This window comes from Arvicanthis niloticus, chromosome 10 (assembly GCF_011762505.2).
Source record: "Arvicanthis niloticus isolate mArvNil1 chromosome 10, mArvNil1.pat.X, whole genome shotgun sequence".
Classification (NCBI taxonomy): Eukaryota; Metazoa; Chordata; class Mammalia; order Rodentia; family Muridae; genus Arvicanthis; species Arvicanthis niloticus.
The window spans coordinates 62,680,907-62,700,658 of NC_047667.1; the positions used below are offsets into that span (position 1 = coordinate 62,680,907).

The 19,752-nt window shown below is 41.5% G+C and overlaps 1 protein-coding gene across 1 annotated transcript in view; it reads right to left on the bottom strand.

Annotated features, from left to right (window-relative positions):
* The window catches only part of Kcnk2 (potassium two pore domain channel subfamily K member 2), a 183,824-nt gene extending 164,285 nt beyond the window's left edge, over positions 1-19,539 (bottom strand). The window contains exon 1 of the mRNA XM_034513391.2: positions 19,136-19,539. Coding sequence (XP_034369282.1) covers positions 19,136-19,169 — 34 coding nt within the window. The 5' untranslated portion in view covers positions 19,170-19,539. The remainder of the gene's footprint in view (positions 1-19,135) is intronic.
* Positions 19,540-19,752: the final 213 nt, after the last annotated feature.

Genomic DNA, 19,752 nt, shown 5'->3' on the forward strand with positions numbered 1-19,752 from the left:
GGGGAGACAGAGGGAAAAGAATGGGCAGGAGAGGGGGAGGACGGAAAGAGAGAATGAGGGAGGGACAAGGAAGAAAGAAAACACATTACAAACGTGTTACATGACCTTCAACATATGAATCTCTTAAAGCAGTAATTCAAAAGCATAAACATATAAAAAAGATCTCCAAACCATGAAATGTGCTTCACATTTGAAAATCAATCAGAATGCAGGCCATATTAAAATCATAAAGGACAAATGCAAAGCATGGGATTATTTCAGGAGACAGAAGATTCATTTAATAAAACTCTATGTTCATTCATAATTAAAGGGAAGATCTCCCAGTGGCCTTGTAGATATGATGAAAGCTAGCTAACAAACATTAAAACAATAAACATCAGAACCCTGTGGCTAACAGCATCAATGATGCTGAAATTGAGAGCATTAACCATTTCACCTTTGCCTACTGGTCCCGGGCATTGAAACTCAGGACCTCCTGCCCTCTAAGAAAAGTCTTTCCTGCTGAGCTATATCTCTCAAGCCCCACTCTGTCCACCTTAAGTCAGGATATCTGTTCTTGTTAATATAATATGGAACCCAAGTCCTGGGAAAGACAAGAGAACCAGTATACAAGGAATTAAGGATGAGACGGTGCAAGCCAGCTCTATATTCCAGACAGTCCTTCAGAAGATCCCGAGGTGTCTCTAAATAAATATTAGAGCAAAGATATGCCTTTACGAAGGCTACAGGATACACTGTAAGGACTCAAGGCCTGGTTAGGTCTTATACATTAGCAACAAATGATTAGCAAGTGAGATTAAGGAAGTGGTGCTACACCCAGTCATATCAAACACTACGTGCTAAGAGGGAAAGCCGAATAAAGATGCAACAAAGATGCTTGCAAACTTTGTGTATTGGATACTTGGAGCAGAGATAAAGACTTGATAAGCAGAGACTTGTAGAGCGTTCAAGCATTACAAGAGTCAGTCCTATTAGGATACAACACTCCCCAAGCTGATCTTTAGCAGTGACAATAAAGTTCAAAATCTATGCTGACATTTTGAAGAGACAGGCGAGCTAGTTCTTAAATAGCTAAGGACAACCTTGAAAGAGAAAAGGTCAGAGTTGAAAGACTGATGCAAAGTGGAAACTAGATCAATGGAGCAGAAGAGGAGGTCCAACTCTTTGTGTTGGTGTGCATGTGTGTGTGTGTATGTGTGTGTGTGTCCTACATATACATAGATGACTGACCAGTCAATAAAAACATCTCAGTGAGGGAAGTGAGGGAGGGCACCTTTTCAACCAATGTTTCAGGGTTGGGGTATCCATATGAACACAAACCTAACCACCCAAACTCAACTTGAAGTTGAAAACAGACTTAAAACTTAAAAGCTAAAATGATACATTTTGTAGTTAAAAAAAAAAAAAAAAATTGAAGAATACCATCCCCAAATTGAAGTAGACATATTTTTTGCACAATACACAGAATACTAACTCTAAAAAGTAGATAAATTGGAATTCATGAAGATTAAAACCTTAAGCTTATTAAGCAATACTGCTAAAATAACGCATAGACGATGGGTGGAGGAGAGGAAGTGCTTACCCGACACATAGCTAACAAATGTTAAGTGTCCACAATGCATAGGAGCTGCTGGAGACCGAGCAAAGCCCTCAGACCAAAAGCCAGGGAGGACACAGAGCAGGTGGAATGCTAAACATCCAGCCATAGCGGACAATAGTACGGCTTTAAAAGGAAACTTACACATATACTTACTGTAGGTATCCAGCAAGCTCACCTCTAAGTACCTATACCAGTGAGCTGAAAGCCTCAAGTACTTGGGCTGGTGAGGTGGCTCGGTGGATACTCAGCAAGCCTGACAACGTGGACGTGAGTTTAATTCTTAGAGCCCACAAAAAGCCAGCAAGCATCTGCAGAAGCACTGGCAAGCATCTGCAATCCCAGCACTGGAAAGTGATGGATCGGTTAGGTGGAATACTCTGTTCTTGGGGGCATGGGGGAGGGGGAGAGAAGACTCTACCTCGAGGTAGCAGGAAAGAGTGACCCCTAGAAGTTATTCTCTGACCTCCATAAGGGCAGCATTCCAAAATACACCAACACTCTCAGGAAAATTCAGCAACAGAATTTGGGGGGTTTTGTTTGTTTGTTTGTTTGTTTGTTTAAGAATTTTTTAAAAACCACCTCTTATAGAACATGGCAAAATAAAGTTGTGCCTTACCTAGAATCTTCGTCCCTACTGGCTGGCACTAATGATGGCAACTGCTGTCATCAATCCTACCTGTGAGTTACAGTAAAGACTGCCCTGGCAAGATATGACCACTGGTGCACTGGTGGCACGAATGTCATAGGAATGACCAGTTCCTGATTAGACTTAAGTCTTGATCCATAGGATAAAACCCATTCTGGGCACCATTACTGGGTAAATAAACTATGTCTAAACAGATTGTAGACACTAGGGGAGGATCTACTACTATTATTCTGCTGAATGGACATAGCATTAAACAAACCCCTAATGGCTATTATACCTACAGAGTAAGGCACCTTTCGATCTTCATCAGAAAAGTTTCTGTTTGCAGTAGATGCTGACCAACACAGACACCTACAACAGGTCAAAGTCCGGAGAATAATGGACTTCAAAATATTCATCCCTAAATGGGACAATACATTGCACTCTCACCTCCAAAGCTTCATGGATTGTTGCAGAAGGCGGCATGGAAAGGGTGTAAGAGCCAGAGGTGGCAGAGGAGCACAAGAAACCAGTGTCTTCTAGACACACAGGGCAGCTGCTTATATGAGTTCATAGTGGCTGCCACAGCATGCATAGGACCTAGTCACGTCCAAGCCAGACCAAATGCCAGCATGGACAGGGGAGCTAAGTTACACGTAAAGTTCCACTCCTACTCAAGGGGTTATTGGTAACTGCTAGCTGTGGGAGAAGGAACAGTTACTTTCTCCAAGACTGTAACCCCTGATATGTCAACCGCTCTCCACTGGAAGACCATACCATATTCAGACATCATAAATATGCCTTGGTGTGAGGGGAAGGATAGAATATTAAGAAAAAAGGGACGGGAACACGGGTCTGGGAAGAGTTGGGAAAGAAAATAGAGACCATAATCAAAATACACTGTACAAAATTCTCAAAGAACTAATTAAAATGAAAACGCTAGCTTCTTGCAGACATGTGTGAATCAATGTTTCCAGAAGCTCTATTTATCACCACTCAAAACCCAAAACAACAAGGAAGTCATTCAAAAGACAAAGAACAAACAGTTGGTGGTACACTTTACAGACTACTGCACTCGGGTGGCCATCCGCAGCTTGGCTGGGTCATAAATCCATCCTGTTAGATGAGAGGCACTATACCAAAACACATATACATAAGATCCCAACCATGTGACATTATAAAAAAGGGGAACTCACACAAAAAGAAATCACATCAGTGGCTTCCGAGAGTTGGGAAGTGTTTCATAGCTGCTATTTGTATTTATGGTTAATACTTATTCTGTTTTCATTTGGAAGCCTATGGGGATGAGTAAATCAAAGATTTTGTATCAGTACTAGAGACGAAGAGATGCAACTGCTTGAGTGAAAAAATCCAAGGAGCTTTAAAAGAGGGCAACCACTGCTACTTATGAAAATTATATGGTAGATTCTAAATACAACTGCAGCCACTAGAGTCCGGGAGTTCTCTTTTTGCTGGTAACCTACCAAGAAGGAAAAGGAGAAAATATCTCTTTTAAATGACAATGCAAACTAAAATAAGAAAGGCACAGGATAAAAAGAAATCTGTGAGTCTTGTAAAAAAAAAAAAAGACATCAATAGGATAAATTAATATAAAACAATCTCTTTAATTTACACCTATATTCATTCATAAATGCGTGCATGTGTGTGAGGCCATTCCTGAGAGAATGCTCCTACTGCTTTATTGTGTGTAATGATAGCCTTAGCAATGCATTAAAGCGACTATAGCACATTATAATTATATAATACATTCTGAATTTATGTGATTTTACAAGTTGGTATGAAATGAAAACATCTTCGAATAGCCTGAAACAAAACGAAGAGGATAATTAATTCAAACCAAATACTGAGACATTCCACAAGGCTACTGAAATACAAGGATGCATATAACTCCATAAAAGTGTATCAGTGGGGCATGGGGAGAATTGCAGAAGAGATGACACAATGTGAGAATCTGATGTGTCACCAGAGTGCAATTCAATTGGAAAGTGAAAGGAAGAAGGAAGGGAGGGACAGAAGGAGGGAGGGAGGGAGGGAGGGAAGGAGAGAGGGAGGGAAGGAGGGAAGGAAGAAGGGAGGAGAAAGGAAGGGAGAGAGAGAGGGAGAAAAGAAGAGAAGAGAGGGAGAAAGGGACAGAGGGAGCAAGGGAGGGAGGGAGGGAGGAAGATGATCCATTTAACAACACCAGCTCTGGACTGGGTATCTATCCTGAGTTAGAATACTTAACTTATCTCTGTCAGATACAAAACAACAGCAACAACACAACAACAAAAAACAAACTCAAGCAAAAACAGAAAGATGGGTTAAAGTGATAACTGTAAGATACTATTGGTATTGACTGGGATGTCTGGGGAAGACTCAAGCTGATAATAAATAACTGTTGTGTAGCAGAAGCTAGTATAAATAGAGATATTAAACAAATGGTAAATTCTGAAGACATGTTTGCAATGTGGATGACAGCTCAAGATTTAGAAGCTATAATTACAGGAAGAGAACCTTACAAATTAACAAGAAACTGACAACTTAACAGAGTGATGAGTAACAAATATAAATAGACCAGTTCATAGGCAGGAAAAACCAAACGGCCAACGCATATGCATAGTTATTTTCCAAATTTACTAACAGGAAGCAGAAGTTGAAGTAACAAAAACACAGCATGACTTTCAGATCCATCAGACTGGAAAAAAAAAAAAAAAAAAAAAAAAAAAAAGCAGTGACTGACAGTGACCACAGCCTGGGGACATATGAGAATTTATCTTGGGAATTACCAGTAGAAATATACATTGAAATTGGGGCTGTTTTAGAGAACAATCTGGCAACATGTATTATGAGGAAGAAACACAAACATTCAGAACCCACAACCCTTCTCCTGGACATGTAGGAAAACTTGAGAATAGATGTGCGTCCAAGTGTGCCAGCAAAGATGTATACACAAAGGGAACCCCCAAAACGTCTCTGCTGACTTGGGGTTTACAGATGACAGTGCTAGGAGCAATGATAAAAACAAGTAAGAGCCAAAGACAGGATGAAGAACTATAAAACGCCATTCTCAAGACTCCATGTCTTCACTCAGTGATCAGCTCACAGCAACTCTGGTTCCCTGCAGAAGTCTCCCACAAGATCAGCTCCGTCAACAATTGGAAGATGGAAGGGCACCTCCACTTACCCCTGAAACATTGGCTGTTGGTGGATTCTAGGAGAGGGGTTATCACTGTCTTCCAGTTGTATATGCACTGCTGAGTGCACAGGCTCCAATAGATAGCTCTCAACCTATGGCCACACACTCTCCTGCTTAAACTGAGTATATCTGTACTGGCTGGTTTTATGTGTCAATTTGACACAAGCTGAAGTTATCACAGAGAAAGGAGCCTTCCTTGAGGAAATGCCTCCATGCGATCCAGCTGTAAGGCATTTTTCTCAATTAGTGATCAAGAGTGGGAGAGCCCATTTCGGGTGGTGCCATCCCTGGGGTGGTAGTCCTGGGTTCTATAAGAAAGCAAGCCAGTAAGTAACATCCCTCCATGGCCTCTGCATCAGCTCCTGCTTCCTGCCCTGTGTGAGTTCCAGTCCTGACTTCCTTTGGTGATGAACAGCAATGTGGAAGTGTAAGCTGAATAAACTCTTTCCTCCCCAACTTGCTTCTTGGTCATGATGTTTTGTGCAGGAATAGAAACCCTGACTAAGACAATGTCTCAAAACAAAATGAATAGTTGTGAAGATAAAAGAAGTATTTGTTGAGCAGGGGTTGTTTAGGGAGTGGAAGAACAGAGACAGTATGGAGATGGAGGAAGGTTGGTGGTGACAGTGATCACCTAGGTCTTACCTGGGGTTTCTATTGTTGTGATGAAACACTATGCCCAAAGCAACTTGGGGAGGAAAGTTTGGCTTACACTAACACATTATAGTCCCTCATCAAAGGCAGTCAGAACAGGAACCTGGAGGCAGGAGCTGATGCAGAGGCCACAGAGGAATGCCGCTCACTGGCTTGCTCTCCAAGGCCTTCTCATGTGGCACACATGCATCTGTAACTCCAACTCTAGAAATTTCATCCAACAGCCTTCTCTGGCCTCTGTGGGCACTGTATATGCATGTCTACATACATACATGCAGGCAGAACACTCATACCCATAAAATAAAAATAACAAAGTCTTTTTTTTTTTTTTTTAATAAAAGAGGAAATAAAGATGAAGGAAGAGAGGGAGTTAGGAGCAAAGGAGGGAGAAGCATCATCGAATTCCCACATGTGAAGAAACACGTGTGTGCACCTTCTGGACTTTGAAGTAACCATAATGACCCTCATTGCTATGAATGCGCCAAGAGCTGTGTGTAGTCACTTATTCAGCTTCTCCCACCACACCACGAGGTTCAAACAGTTATTATCCTCATTTAGCAAATGATAAAACTAAGAGATGGAATAGCCTTATCAAAATCGCACCATTATTCTGCTCCAGGGCTTAGGTAAACCTGAAATTGTAGCACACCAGACGATTTGCCTCTCAGCAAATGTATATCCAGGACACTGCATCGATCAAACACACAAGCTGCATGTGATACATGTATGTTGATTCTGCTCCAGTTTTTTTTAAAAAAAAAAAAAAGTCATGCATATATTTGAGCAAAAAGAAAAATGCACACAAGTTTTAATCTGTATGATCTAATTTGGAGGGTGAGGATACACGAAAAGACAATAGTTGATGTGGGTACCATTCATTTGTTTGGCTGGTTTTAAGCTAGGGCGTATGCAGCCCAGCTGGGTCTCGAATTCTCTATGTAAATAAGGATGGCCTCGAACACCTGGTCTTCTGTCTGCACCGCCTAAGCACTGCGCTTGCACATGCGCGCCAAGACCCTGTTTAGGAGGTGCAGGAGCTTGAACGCTGATCATGCTAAGTGAGCACTCTACCAACTGAGCTACATCTTAGCCTCTGACTTGTGTTTTTAATGTGTCCCTGAAACATATTTTTTAAAAAGACTAGTCTCAAAAATTATGAAAAAAAAAAAAAAAATTAACCGAGTACTGAGGCTTTTCCTCGCTCTCTGACGGACTCTGGCATTTAAGTATCTCGCAGTTAGCAGAAATGCAAGCCTACAGTCTCTCATGAAGGAGGGGCCCTTCAGTTCAGGAGGGATTTTGACTATTCATAGGAAGAATAAGGCGCAGCTTAGAGAGGGAGTATGGCGCGGCGCGGCATCTTCAAGCACAGTGCCTTGAGAGCACGGGCTAGTGCAAGCCTTTCTGCGCGAAAGCAGGGCTGTAATCTAGGAGATTGTGTGGGCCTGTGCAGGCTTGAAATGCTGGGAAGAGAAGCCTGTTATCCACTGTGTGAGTGGATGGGGCTCCTGGGACGCTGGGCTTCATGTTGCCAACACTCCAAGACTGGCCTGGGCTCTCAGAATGCCTTCTCTCTATGCCAAGTCTCAAGGTCCTCACTGAACCACACAAGCCTGTCCAGAGAATGTGGGAGTCCCAGTGTGATGCTCAGGGCTTCCAGTGAGCTCCCAGGTGTCACAGCAAGTCTGTTCCTGACAAAGTACTTGGCCCACCGGAGTTTCAATACCTGCCTGGGTGTATTCATGCCACTTCTCTTCCAGAAGCAAAATAAATGTTCCATCCAAGAGGAGACGGAGAAGGAAACCCCCCAAACCCTGAGGGTCCTAGTGACAAAAATATCCCAAGCAACCAAGTACAGTAGTGGGAAGACACAAAATCCATGACAAGCACAGCATTAAGTAGGGAGGCAATAACCAAGATGGCAGCCACCATCACGTCAGAATCAGCCTGTCACTAAGCCATCTCATTTCTACTTTTGTTTTGCTTCACCTAGAAAGTTAAATGTTTTGCTATCAAATAAATCTTTTTTTTTTTTTTTTTTTAGATTTGCAATAGTCTAGTAAGTATCATATCTGATTTTGGTGAAAAGACATCAAATCTAATTTAAGAATTTGTTGCTTATTAAAAGATACCCTCTGGTTGATGCATGTGAGTTGCCATAGTTTTAAAATGCCAGTTCTGTGCATGGCATGGCCAGGCTTGCTAACTAGGGCACGCAGCCATTAACCATGAATGCCTTTTACTCGACATAAATGCTCTTACGTCTTCCTATTGTCTAACTGCTGCAACAGAACTCCACTCAAACTATAAAAATACTGAGGTTGACATATTTATAGCCAGGGGACAGATTTTAGAAGCGATTCATTGAAGGTTCACTGGACTGGCATGCTCAGCTTCCTGGATTTGGGTAATAGAGCAGGGTCTGCTTTATCAAAAGAGGTGGGCAGGGAGGGAGGCATCTGCAGGAGCAAGCTGGCTAGTGTCCAGAGAGCTTGTGGAGTTCCAAGAAGAAATTCTTTCCTCTCTGATCATGAAGTGGGAGAGAAAAAAACAAAAGAACAAAAAAACAAACAAACAAACAAAAAAAACAAAACAAAAAACAAAAAAAAACTACTAAGCCTCAGAGAAGGTTGCTAAAATTAAGGATAGATTTGAGGGAAGTGATTAACAACAATGCCTCACATGAGTAATAGCTCCTTTGAAACCCAAAGCTCCCATTTTAGGGCCTCTGCCTTCAGTCTTCAAATCCATAGACTGCAGAACCCTATGTATTATTAGCCATCCTGTTTGTACTTGGGCACTGCATAGCTTTGCTGGTCTCCTTTCATTCCTAGTAATTCTTCCCCTTTCACATGACCCTCCCCCACTAACAAAGTCACTCTAGACTCACAGCCCCCAGAGAGGAAATGAGAAGACAGAAGTCAGCCACTGGCTGTTACAAGTCTCAGAATCCCAGGTTCTTCCACAAACTCTCAGTCTGAGGGCCAGTGTATGAACTTTGGAATCCTGTCTTTTCCATTTCAGAAAAGACAAAGGTGGCATTGGTAAGAAGAGAGAAAAATTAAGGAGAAAAGAGTTATCAGATGTTCCTATGTCCTTGGGAAGGGATGTTGAACCATTCAACCCTGGGTCATGTCAGGCCTGGCTACCCCCACAGCCTCCAGGTGGGTTAGCAGAGTAGGGGGTGCTTCTGACTGCAACTTTCTCCAGTGCACTCAGCAAGGTGACGGGATTCTGACAAATATCCCGTGTCCTGCTGCACAAGATAGTAGTTGATTATCAATGTCCTTCAAAGATATCCAGCTTTATCCATGGTCTGGGACCATGTCAGTAAGCCCTATAATCCCTGAATGCCAAGAAGACAGCATTTATTTCTCTTGTCCCATGAGATGCTCAGGAATTGCCAAGCAGACTTGAAGAGAGCTGACATAAAAGGCAAGACACAACAACATGGGAGGACTTAGTGACCAAAAATGTCACAGCAGATAACAAATTTTAAAAACATATAAAAATTCTTAATAATATAATATCCAACATCATTTCCCAATATATGCTTCTTTCAAGATGTTGGATCACTGAAAATAAAAAAAAAAAAATGTTAAAACAAAAAGTAAAAAAGCCAGGCAGTGGTGGCGCATGCCTTTAATCCCAGCATTTGGGAGGCAGAAGCAGGTGGATTTCTCAGTTCGAGGCCAGCCTGGTCTACAGAGTAAGTTCCAGAACAGCCAGAACTACACAGAGAAACTCTGTCTCGAAAAACAAAAACAAAACAAACAGAAAAAAATGTTTCACTGGAGATACTCAAAAAGTGCTGATCACTACAGAAGACTGAATTAGTCAGAGCAGGGTGTTTACAGAAGGAGGCCCTGAGGTGCTTGCTCTCAAACATCACATTTGCATTCTCCATTTTTAGTGAGACAGAGTGTGTGGGATTTGAGCACAAAGAAGAAAGGAAACTTTCTAGACTTCACACTCCCAAAGACTCAAAGAGGGCTGTTCTCCAAATACCACAGTGAGGAGCCCCTAGGTCTTAAAAACATTAATCCTGAAAATATTCTGGGCACCCTTCTTTGGAAGCTGGCTTCTGAGGTAGTTCACAGACCTATAGGGAAACAAGAGTTATCCCCAGGACTCAGCCAATTTACAAACCACTCGAGAAAATACTCTAAATGTTTTGGTAGTCAGAGTTTACCCTTCATTCCTAATCATGTATCTAAGCTTGAAAAATTAGTCACTAGGTTTTGCCTCAAATATTATTAGCAGGGTTCACAGCACAAAGCATCTTTAAAGAGATATCCCATAGCAGGACAGAGTAGAGGAAGGAATATTGGGAGGGATATTCTAACACTAAAGGCATTTCAAAAGTTTATATAAAAATATATTACTCTGGAAGTGTCCTAAAAGATATGCATATGTATATATTAAAAGCGTTTAAATGGAGTTATTCTGTAAAGGCAACAATACCCCTACTAGACATTATACACTAATAAAAAGCCCAGGGCCACACATGGGTTACCTCTTTTGCAGTTGTTGGTCAGTGAGGTCCTATAGAGCCCCCAAACATTACAAACTATTACCAATGTTCTTGGATACCCTTCAGAATTTGACCCTATTGCTAAAGTCACCATTTACTTAAGTCATAAAACATGAAGAAATCAAGCTGGAGATCACCCAAAAGCCTCATCCTGTGACATAAACCCAAATATTAGAATTCTAGCCCATGCCACTCAGCTCCCCACACATACACCAAAGCACACTTGGAATGGTTAACTCTCCCACAGACTGCTATGCACATCCAGGAGTGTCCCTGGCTTTTCCCGGACAGGAAGACACTAACGATGAGCTACCATTAAAAAGAAAAAGTACAAGTGCAGGCTCAGGGCAGCCCATGCATCTTCCTATAAATATCAACAATATTGGAACCATAAAGAACAGAAGACAGGAAAATATTACCTAGAGGTGAGGTCTCCTGTGCCATAAAGAGGACCTCTGGGGATTCCCAAAAGCTGAGTGGGAATTCATTAGTCTTAGGATGTAATGCTTTTCTTCTTCCTGTATGCTCATTTCAGATACTTCATTCTTAATTGTCTATACCAAACACCACATACTTTTACCATTGGGGTAACTGACCACTTTCCACTTGTATTTAAGGCCTGTTTCACAAGTTGAAAATCATACCAGAAACTGGTACTGGGTCCAGGAATCTGTGGTGACAAAGTCCACCATCTGAGAACTTACTACTATCCTACATCTACTAAATGAACAGAGTGTTACACTGACCCCCAATGACTTCTGATTTTACCCAGAGATCACTGCATCTATCAACCATCATCAGAGAAGCTTTTGTTGCAGTAGACAGTGATTAGCACAGAGATAAACTTCTCTGTCTCTCTCAATTCCTTACGGCCCTATGCAGGGTGGAGAGGGATATGCCAAATGGACGTGGCCTTATCAATTTATAGAAATACTTATAGGTAGGTCTCTTTTTCTATAAACTAGGAGGCAAGAATGGGCAATGTTGCTGGATAGATGTCGTTTCTCAACTCCTTTCGTGTTTGAATGAGAATGCTAACCGATCTGCTTATTTGAGGCAAGTGCATTGAATTTTATCAGTAATATGTTCCATTTGAATTAATTATGCATTTTCAAGATATCTACCCTTTTGATGGGACAGGATTTTCCATTGCTAATGATTGGCTTCTCTCTATTAATTTAAATTAAACATGCAGCTGTCATTAGTATGGTCTGAAACTCTCATAAGAAAGATTTGTGAGATATTTTAGAAGTCATTAATTGCCTGACACCATTCAACGAAAAGGCAGCATAAGCAAAGAAAACTTCACACCAATCTCTCTCATGCCCATATATATATAAACCTCAGCTAACTTTTACCCATCAACATATAAAACATCAAAATGCTTCATAGCCATATGAAGCTAATACTGAACACAGGGCTTGTTAAAGATTCAAAACTCAGGTGATATACTTGACTGTAGTAATAAACCATAGGAAAGAAAATAAATCGCATAGTCATGAGTGATATTGGGAAAAAATAAGATCAGTCATAATAAATCTCTTAGCAAACTCGGGTAGACTAGGATGTGTTTTATTCCTATAAAGTATGTCTATGTAAACCTCTAACTAACTTCACGTTTAAGGATAAAAGCTAGAGCTCTAACTACTAAGATCAGAAACGAGGCAAAAATATTGATTCACCATGCTCCTATTCAACACTGTAGTGAAGCCCCTCACCAGTGCAGTAAGGTAACTAAAGACATGGCAGCCAGACTCTGGGAAGGAAGACAAAAGTCACAGTGAAGTTCTATGTTAAGAATAACGTAAATCACATCTTAAAAGCTGTTAGGGGTTAAGAATAGAGCTGCTCACCAGGGCCGTGTCAGCCAGTGAATCAAAATCAACCCAACATATTTACGTGTTGGCAATAAATATTGAAGATGGACACTTTAGAGAACTGTATTGGTCAAGGTTCTCTAGAATCAGAGTTCATAGAATGTCTCAATATTAAGGGAATTTATTGTGATGACTTACAGTCAGCAGTCCAACTAACCCAACAATGGGCAGCTGTGAATGGGAAGTCCAAGAATCTAGTAGTTGCTCAGTCCCATGAGGCTGGATGTTTCATCTAGTCTTCTGTATAAGCTGGAATCCTGAAGAAGTGGGTTTCAACAGACATGCTGCAAGTAAGTGCAAGCAGGCAAAGAAGAGTGAGTCTTCCTTCTTCCAATGTCCTTATGTAGGCCTCTAACAGATATTATGGCCCAGATTAAAGGTGTGGAACCTTTAATCTGAATTTGGAACTTGCTCTGTCCCAGAGTGGCCTTGAAATCAGAGGTCTGCTTGCCTCAGTCTCCTGGGATAAAAGGCATGTACTACCTTGTCTGGGCCTAAGCTTTTCATGGCTACTATGTCTCAAAATTTCCATGTCAAGATCTGGATTAGAAGCCTGTTTTCCAGCCTCAAAATCTGAAGAATCACAGGCATGCCCTCCATTTCTGGATTGTAGTTCATTCCAGATGTAGTCAAGTTGACAACCAGGAATAACCATCACAAGAACCATTTACGACAGTCCTGAAAAGTTGCATGTTCAGGTGCAAATCTAACAAATTAAGTGTGCAGAAAGAGGAAGCCATAAAATGCTGATGATGGAAGAGTTAACCATGTGAAGAAGAAGGCTTAACATTGCTCAAATGTCACTTCTCCCAAAACTGATGTGACTCTAACCTTTACCCCAGCCAGTAGCCCCACAGGATGTGTGTAAATAAGACAAATCAATTCTAAAACTTCATAGAAAATGGCTGTAGGGATGACTCAGTGATGAAACCATTTACAGCAGAAGCATGAGGGAGGATAAAGGGAGGATCCCAGATGCTCAGGTCTAACAGCCTGTCTACAACCCCAGCCTTCTATGCTGGAGCCAATATCCCCCACCGCAAGTTGTCTTAGCAAGGCTAGCCATGCCAGCATGCTATGGGTTTGATTGAGAGACCCTGTCTCAGTGCCCAAGGTATAGGGGCAATAGATGATAGTTCCCATGCATGTATACACATGACACACACACACACATGCACACACAAAAGAAAAGCATGGAATGGCAAATAATTTGAAAACTAATTGAGAAGAAGAATAGTTTAGAGGACTCACATTGCATGATTTCAGAACTAAGTCTAAAGCTGCAAGAGAATATGGTATTACAGAAATCATACACAGTGAGCAGGGCACAATGGGCTGGAGAAAGCTCTCAGAAGAATGGCAACTTGTGTGTGTGTGCTTGTGTGTGTGTGTGTGTGTGTGTGTGTGTGTGTGTGTGTGTGTATGTATGTATGTATGTTGGGGTGTATGTGTGGGTGTATGCATGTATGTCAGTTGTGTGGTATACATGTGTGTGGGTGTGGGTGTATGCATGTGTGTGAGTGTGTATACATACTTATATGTGCATGTGTGTGTGTGTGTGTGTGTGTGTGTGTGTGTGTGTAAAACTTTTATCCACACTTCACCTCTACCACAAAAACTAACTCAAAGTAGTTCATGGACCTATGCATGGATGTGTGAACTATAGGTGTAAACTATAAAATTACAATTACAAATATTCTAAGAACACTAAAGAAAATTTTCATAACTTTGGATTAGAAAAAGAATTTGCATAATACACTAACAACATGCCCCACAATGAGAAAACACATATCAACTGTACTTCACCAAAACTATAATTGTTTTTCTCTATGATAGTCAATTAAGAGCTTAAGGCAACCAAGAAAACTATCTGTACATCTGGGGGGCTTACTTATATTTTCAACTTTGTAAGAACTCTCAAAACCACCAATAAAAAAACCACAGAAATCCAGGTTATTTTTTATTATGCAAAGGTTTGAATAGGAATTTCCAGAAAAAAAAAAAGATATTCGGGCAGCGTTACTCCCTTGTAAATGTTTGTTCTTAGAAGTGGAGCTACTTTGTCTTTTAGCTATTCTGATGTGAGTGGCCTTTTATCCACCTGAGTCTCTCTCTTATTCTCTTTCTCTCTCCCTCTCTCTCTTCATCCATCCATCCTCCCCTCTCTCATACACACACACAAACACACACAAACAAACACAAAGACACACACACAGTTAAAACTAATATGAACTTTTTAAATTCCCGGGGTGGTTGTATATGTTTTAATCCAAGTGCCAGAGAGGTAGAGACAGGCAGATCCCTGTCTTGATGACTAACCAGCCTCACCTACTTGGTGAGTTCCAGGCCAGTGTCTAAAGAAAGATTGGGATGGATATCAACGGAGGAAAGAAACCCTAGGCTATCATGGGGCATCTGTACAACACAAGTCTCTCTCACACACATGCATACAGAGATAATAGCATAGATAGTGTGACTGATACAACGTCAACACGTTACAAGTTTAAAATCACACTCTCTCCTCATAAGGTACCACCAACAAATCAAAATCCAATACTACCCAGGTTAGACCTCAGGAACCAATGAGCTCTCTGGGCTTACCTACAGAGCACAGAAGAGGGGTTGCCTAGAGGAACCATAGATGCCCCCAAGGCGAGTCTTCACTTCCCATGGATGGTAGCATCTCCATGGCTGTGTAGGCTCAACCTCCCCAGGCTACATCCTCCAGCATTTCCTGAGATCTCAAATGCAATGGGCAGACTTGCATACAAATGGCTGGGAGGAGCACTGGACCTTTCTACTCCCTCAGCAGTCAGTCAACAAGCCTGATGGCTGTGTAGGCTTGCAAGCAGGCAATAGTAACGAAGATGGCAGCTGTTTTACTTGGAGGCTACTCAGGACAGGAATTGTAAAACAAGAAACAAATGAACAGACACAGAAACTCTCAACCTCCTTGTGTAAAGAAGACAAAGAGTTCAGACACTCAGCCATAGCTGAAACCAGTTACAATGTATCATTTTTTTTTCTTGTCTGATAATGGTGGGCCTGGTGAATGGTGTACCAGAAAGTTAGTTAATTAGTGTTCAAGACTCCTAATAATGCGTGAGAGCAGGAGTTGAATGAGAGAGATACTCCTGAGAACAAACCAAAGATGATCACAAAGTCATTAAACAAATCCCACCATGTGCCAAGTTTCACTGCTTCCTACCCAGCCTTCAGCTTCACGTCTGCATTTATATAGCCCATGCGTTTATATACCCCATGCAGGAGATGAGGTATAGCCCCCAATTCCACAATGGGGATGAGAAAAGAACAAGCTCAGAAACGCAGAGGTTTATGGGAACGAAAATGACACTACACAGATGCAAGACCATATTTTAATGGCTATGCCTAAATGCCAGCAATGTTCCTGACTGAACATTCTAACCACTGGGTTATTTCCTATCTGGGATGTGGAATCTAAGTGGCTGTACAAGAATTCCGGTCCTGCCCAAGTGCTTTGCACGTGTGCTTGGAACGAGTAGACATGATAAATTAAATCATCAAAATACATTACCCACAGAAATCTTTGCTTTTTGCAGGCACTGTGGAAAGATGAAATAGAAGACATTTTTAGCCCTTGAGTTTGCAGAAGGTCACTTCTGCTGAGAATATCTGCTACAGTGGGTTTTCTGAGATGAGTAGACTGGCTACATACAAACATGGAAAGGAAAAATTAACTATCAACAGGCAACTGAGTATCTGCAAGTCCTTACAAGCATCAAGGGCCATCAACAAATGGATTTTGACTCTCACCTTGAAAACAGAGGGAAAAACCCCTTCATTGCTTTAATTCACCTTCTTATTCATTTTGTTGGATTTGCTTGGTTTTTGAGGAAATGTCCTATTCTGTGGTCTGAGCTGTTTCGGAACCAAAGATGATTTTACTACCTCAGCCCCTCAAGAGCTGAAATGAGAGGCTTGAACCACCACACTTGGCTGCTCCTTGTTCTTTTCTTGTACTTTAAGCTTCGCTTGACATCGTTTGTGTGGCAGCTGACCAGTACTCAGAGAACAGAGATCTATCGGCTTGCATCTTTAGCTAGTATTCAGTACCATCACAGCAAACCTCAAATGTTAAAGTTTCCTGAAACCCATGTAACTTAAACGTCCTATCACACACTTGCTATATGGCAGACAACAAACATAGTGATCTGATTTAACCATTACAAGTATAAGAGGGAAGATTTATTAACTCATTTACATATAAGAAGCTAGAAATATCATTTAGGCAATTTTTCCAAAACTTTAGCATTTACAAGTGGTGGGTCTGGAATTCTAACTCCTGGTTACCTTGACTCAAAAATACCTAACTTTACTTCTTTTACACCCACAACCCCCAGGGGTACACACTCACCCCTCTACAGACATTGTGCTGTTCTGTCTATGCATCTTCTGACACCATACTGCTACATGGAAAAATCAAAACATGCTGCAGAATCATTAAGTTATCACCTGCTATACATAATTATTACTTGATGTTAGACTACTCCTATCAGCATTCCTTCATGTGAGAGTGCTTCCAGAGTTATCCCTCAATGCTAGACTTCTTCCAGAGGCATCTCCTGATGCCAGAGTGCTGCATTACACCCACTTTCTCCAGTGACAGACAACCCCTAGTTCTGTTGTCATTTTGTTTAGTGTAAATGAGATTGGCTCTCACTGACCAAGACGGGCTTTGAACTCAAGTTCCTAACTCCCAGGTGAAAATCTTCAGAACCAGGGTCATTCTACTGCCCCCTCCCCTGCTCTCCTCTCCTGTAACAGCCTAATGCTCTCTCCCTTTTACCTCACAGACAGGAAGCAGTGTTAGAACTTGTCAAATGTTGCATCATTTCTTGATTGAGGTCCCAGAAGTCTGTATAACAATTCCAGATGACTCTAGCCTGAAAAAAGTACTGATTCCTAAAAGATCTGCCAGGTTATTGCTACGGACCGCCTTACCCTAGTTAGCATTTCTACCTGGTAACAGAGCCTGTGAAATCCACGCCTAAGTTGACTGACCCGTGGAAGGGATCATTTAAGCCTAGCCATTTATATATGTATATATATATATATATATATATATATATATATATATATATATATATATATATATGATGTTACTTACCCATGTTATAATTTAAGCTTGCCCCAATGCTACATGTAATTACCCCAAAGCATTTTACCTTACTGACTGGTGACTGTGGCTTAGTTATGGCTGGTGTCAGATCCTACTCCAAGGACCCCATCACCACCACGTCGAACACATGTACATCACTCTTCTTTCCTGCTTGTGGTAGGGAATGCCAAGTATGCCAGAGGGGGAACCAGAGAGCTTGAAGGGAGCTGCCTGGCATTGTGAAGGTGGTAAGTGCAGAGCTGAGGCTCCCGCTCGCCTCCACTGTCTCTTGTCCCTCCAAGGACCTTTATATCCATTCGTCTCTCCATTGCTTTTCACTCCCCATACACCTGAAAGATGCTCACTCCGATGGAGGACACAGCCAGCATCTCAGCTGTCTGTTCAGACTCAGCAAAGGGAGGTCCCAACATGCTAACTACTTCCAGCACAGAGGCAGGCATCAGGACCTTACATACTGACTGGAAACTGTGCTATGCTCCAGATTGGGCTGCTCCCAGAAGATGCCCCAAAAGAAATTCAAAGAAATTCCAAAGAAATGATAAGTCAAGAGAAGAATAACCAAAGTGGTAATGAACTCAAAATTTGACTTTTAAAGGAACCCCTTACAGGCAATACAATGTGATTCCCTTATTATATAATACTCTGGAACATACAACTCAATCACACTTATAGATGAATTAACAGAACGAATCGAGACAGCTCTTCCTGTTCACTCAGCAGCAGACTTCATTCAGCATTGGAAGCTTTCTACTGCATCTAACTCTATGTACTTTGTGATAGACTCTAAGAGTCGGACTGGATTTAATATCTGCCCAGAGCTCATTTTGATAGGCTTGGCCCGTATTTATAAGAGCACATCAGTCCATTGAGACACGGGAAGTCTTAGTCTCAGGAAGACTTGTTGAACATTGTGGACATAAACTTGGGAATCATAAAAGGACTCCAGGTGTCAGTTCCAAAGAAGTCTACTCTATGCAGTGACACTTTGTCCTTGCCCAGTCCCAGATTCTAAATGTCTCTTCCACACAGGAAGATAAGATATGTAAACTTAACATTTACTTAGAAAAAAGTTCAGATCCTCTCTAAATCCTGAGAGCATTGCATGAATCTTTATACATTCATGTTTTGATTACAGGACTAGCCACATGAAATCAAAGTAATAAACTATCAGCATGTGAGTCAGTGTAACTTATAGATATACATTGATGGATTACGCATTGCCGGGATAACACATTGCACGATAAAGCTCCGGGTGACATGCCTACTGTACAAGGCTCTCCTAAATCAACCTGCAGTTTCTTCCAGTATTACAGAATCATGGAAGGTGTCCCAGCATCGAATCCTCTGCTGGAATCACCCAACGAGTTTAATTATACACTAGTCTGTAAACGAAGACCCTGCATTGAACACTCGCTCAGAGATCTACTCAGCATGCCCAAATTGTCTTTAAAATCAAACAAGATGCTTGATTCCAACAAGGATACTCACGGTAGACGCTCCTTTTCGCCCGTGGGTTCATCATCTGGGGGTGTTTTCATCAGGACTTGTCATGCTTTTGATCTTTAACGCTGTTCTTCCTCCAAGGTTTCTTGTCCGTAATGTCCAAAACAGAGTCACTTGTCCTAACAAGCCACCGTCCCATACTGTTTCTTATTCGTGTGTGAATGTTACCCTGTAGATCAATTTCCTGTCCAAAAACACTCAAAATGAACAAACGCCGCTCTGTGCAAGCGGAATGTGCTACTCAAGTACTCTGGTTTTGCAGTTTAGTCCAGGAAGAAAACCCTGATTAAAATGAGGAATCATATCCCAGTTATTCCAAGGAACTTAAAAGACAGACGCGCCTTCCTTATGAATGGGCTTATCAAAGTTGCTGGCGCTGTTTGTTCTCACTAGCTTTCGGCTGCTGCCGCACTGTTTACACACAAATCATCCGTGTGCCTGTGCGACTTAAAGGCGCACCCGATAGCCCCAGCAGCACAATCACAGACTATATTTTCAAGTCAGGCTTCATGTGCTTTGAAGTACATAATGTTTTCCATTCCTGAAAGGACAGAGAGATCTCCATTGTCAAAGTTTGTTTTTAAGCTCATGTGCTTGCTAAA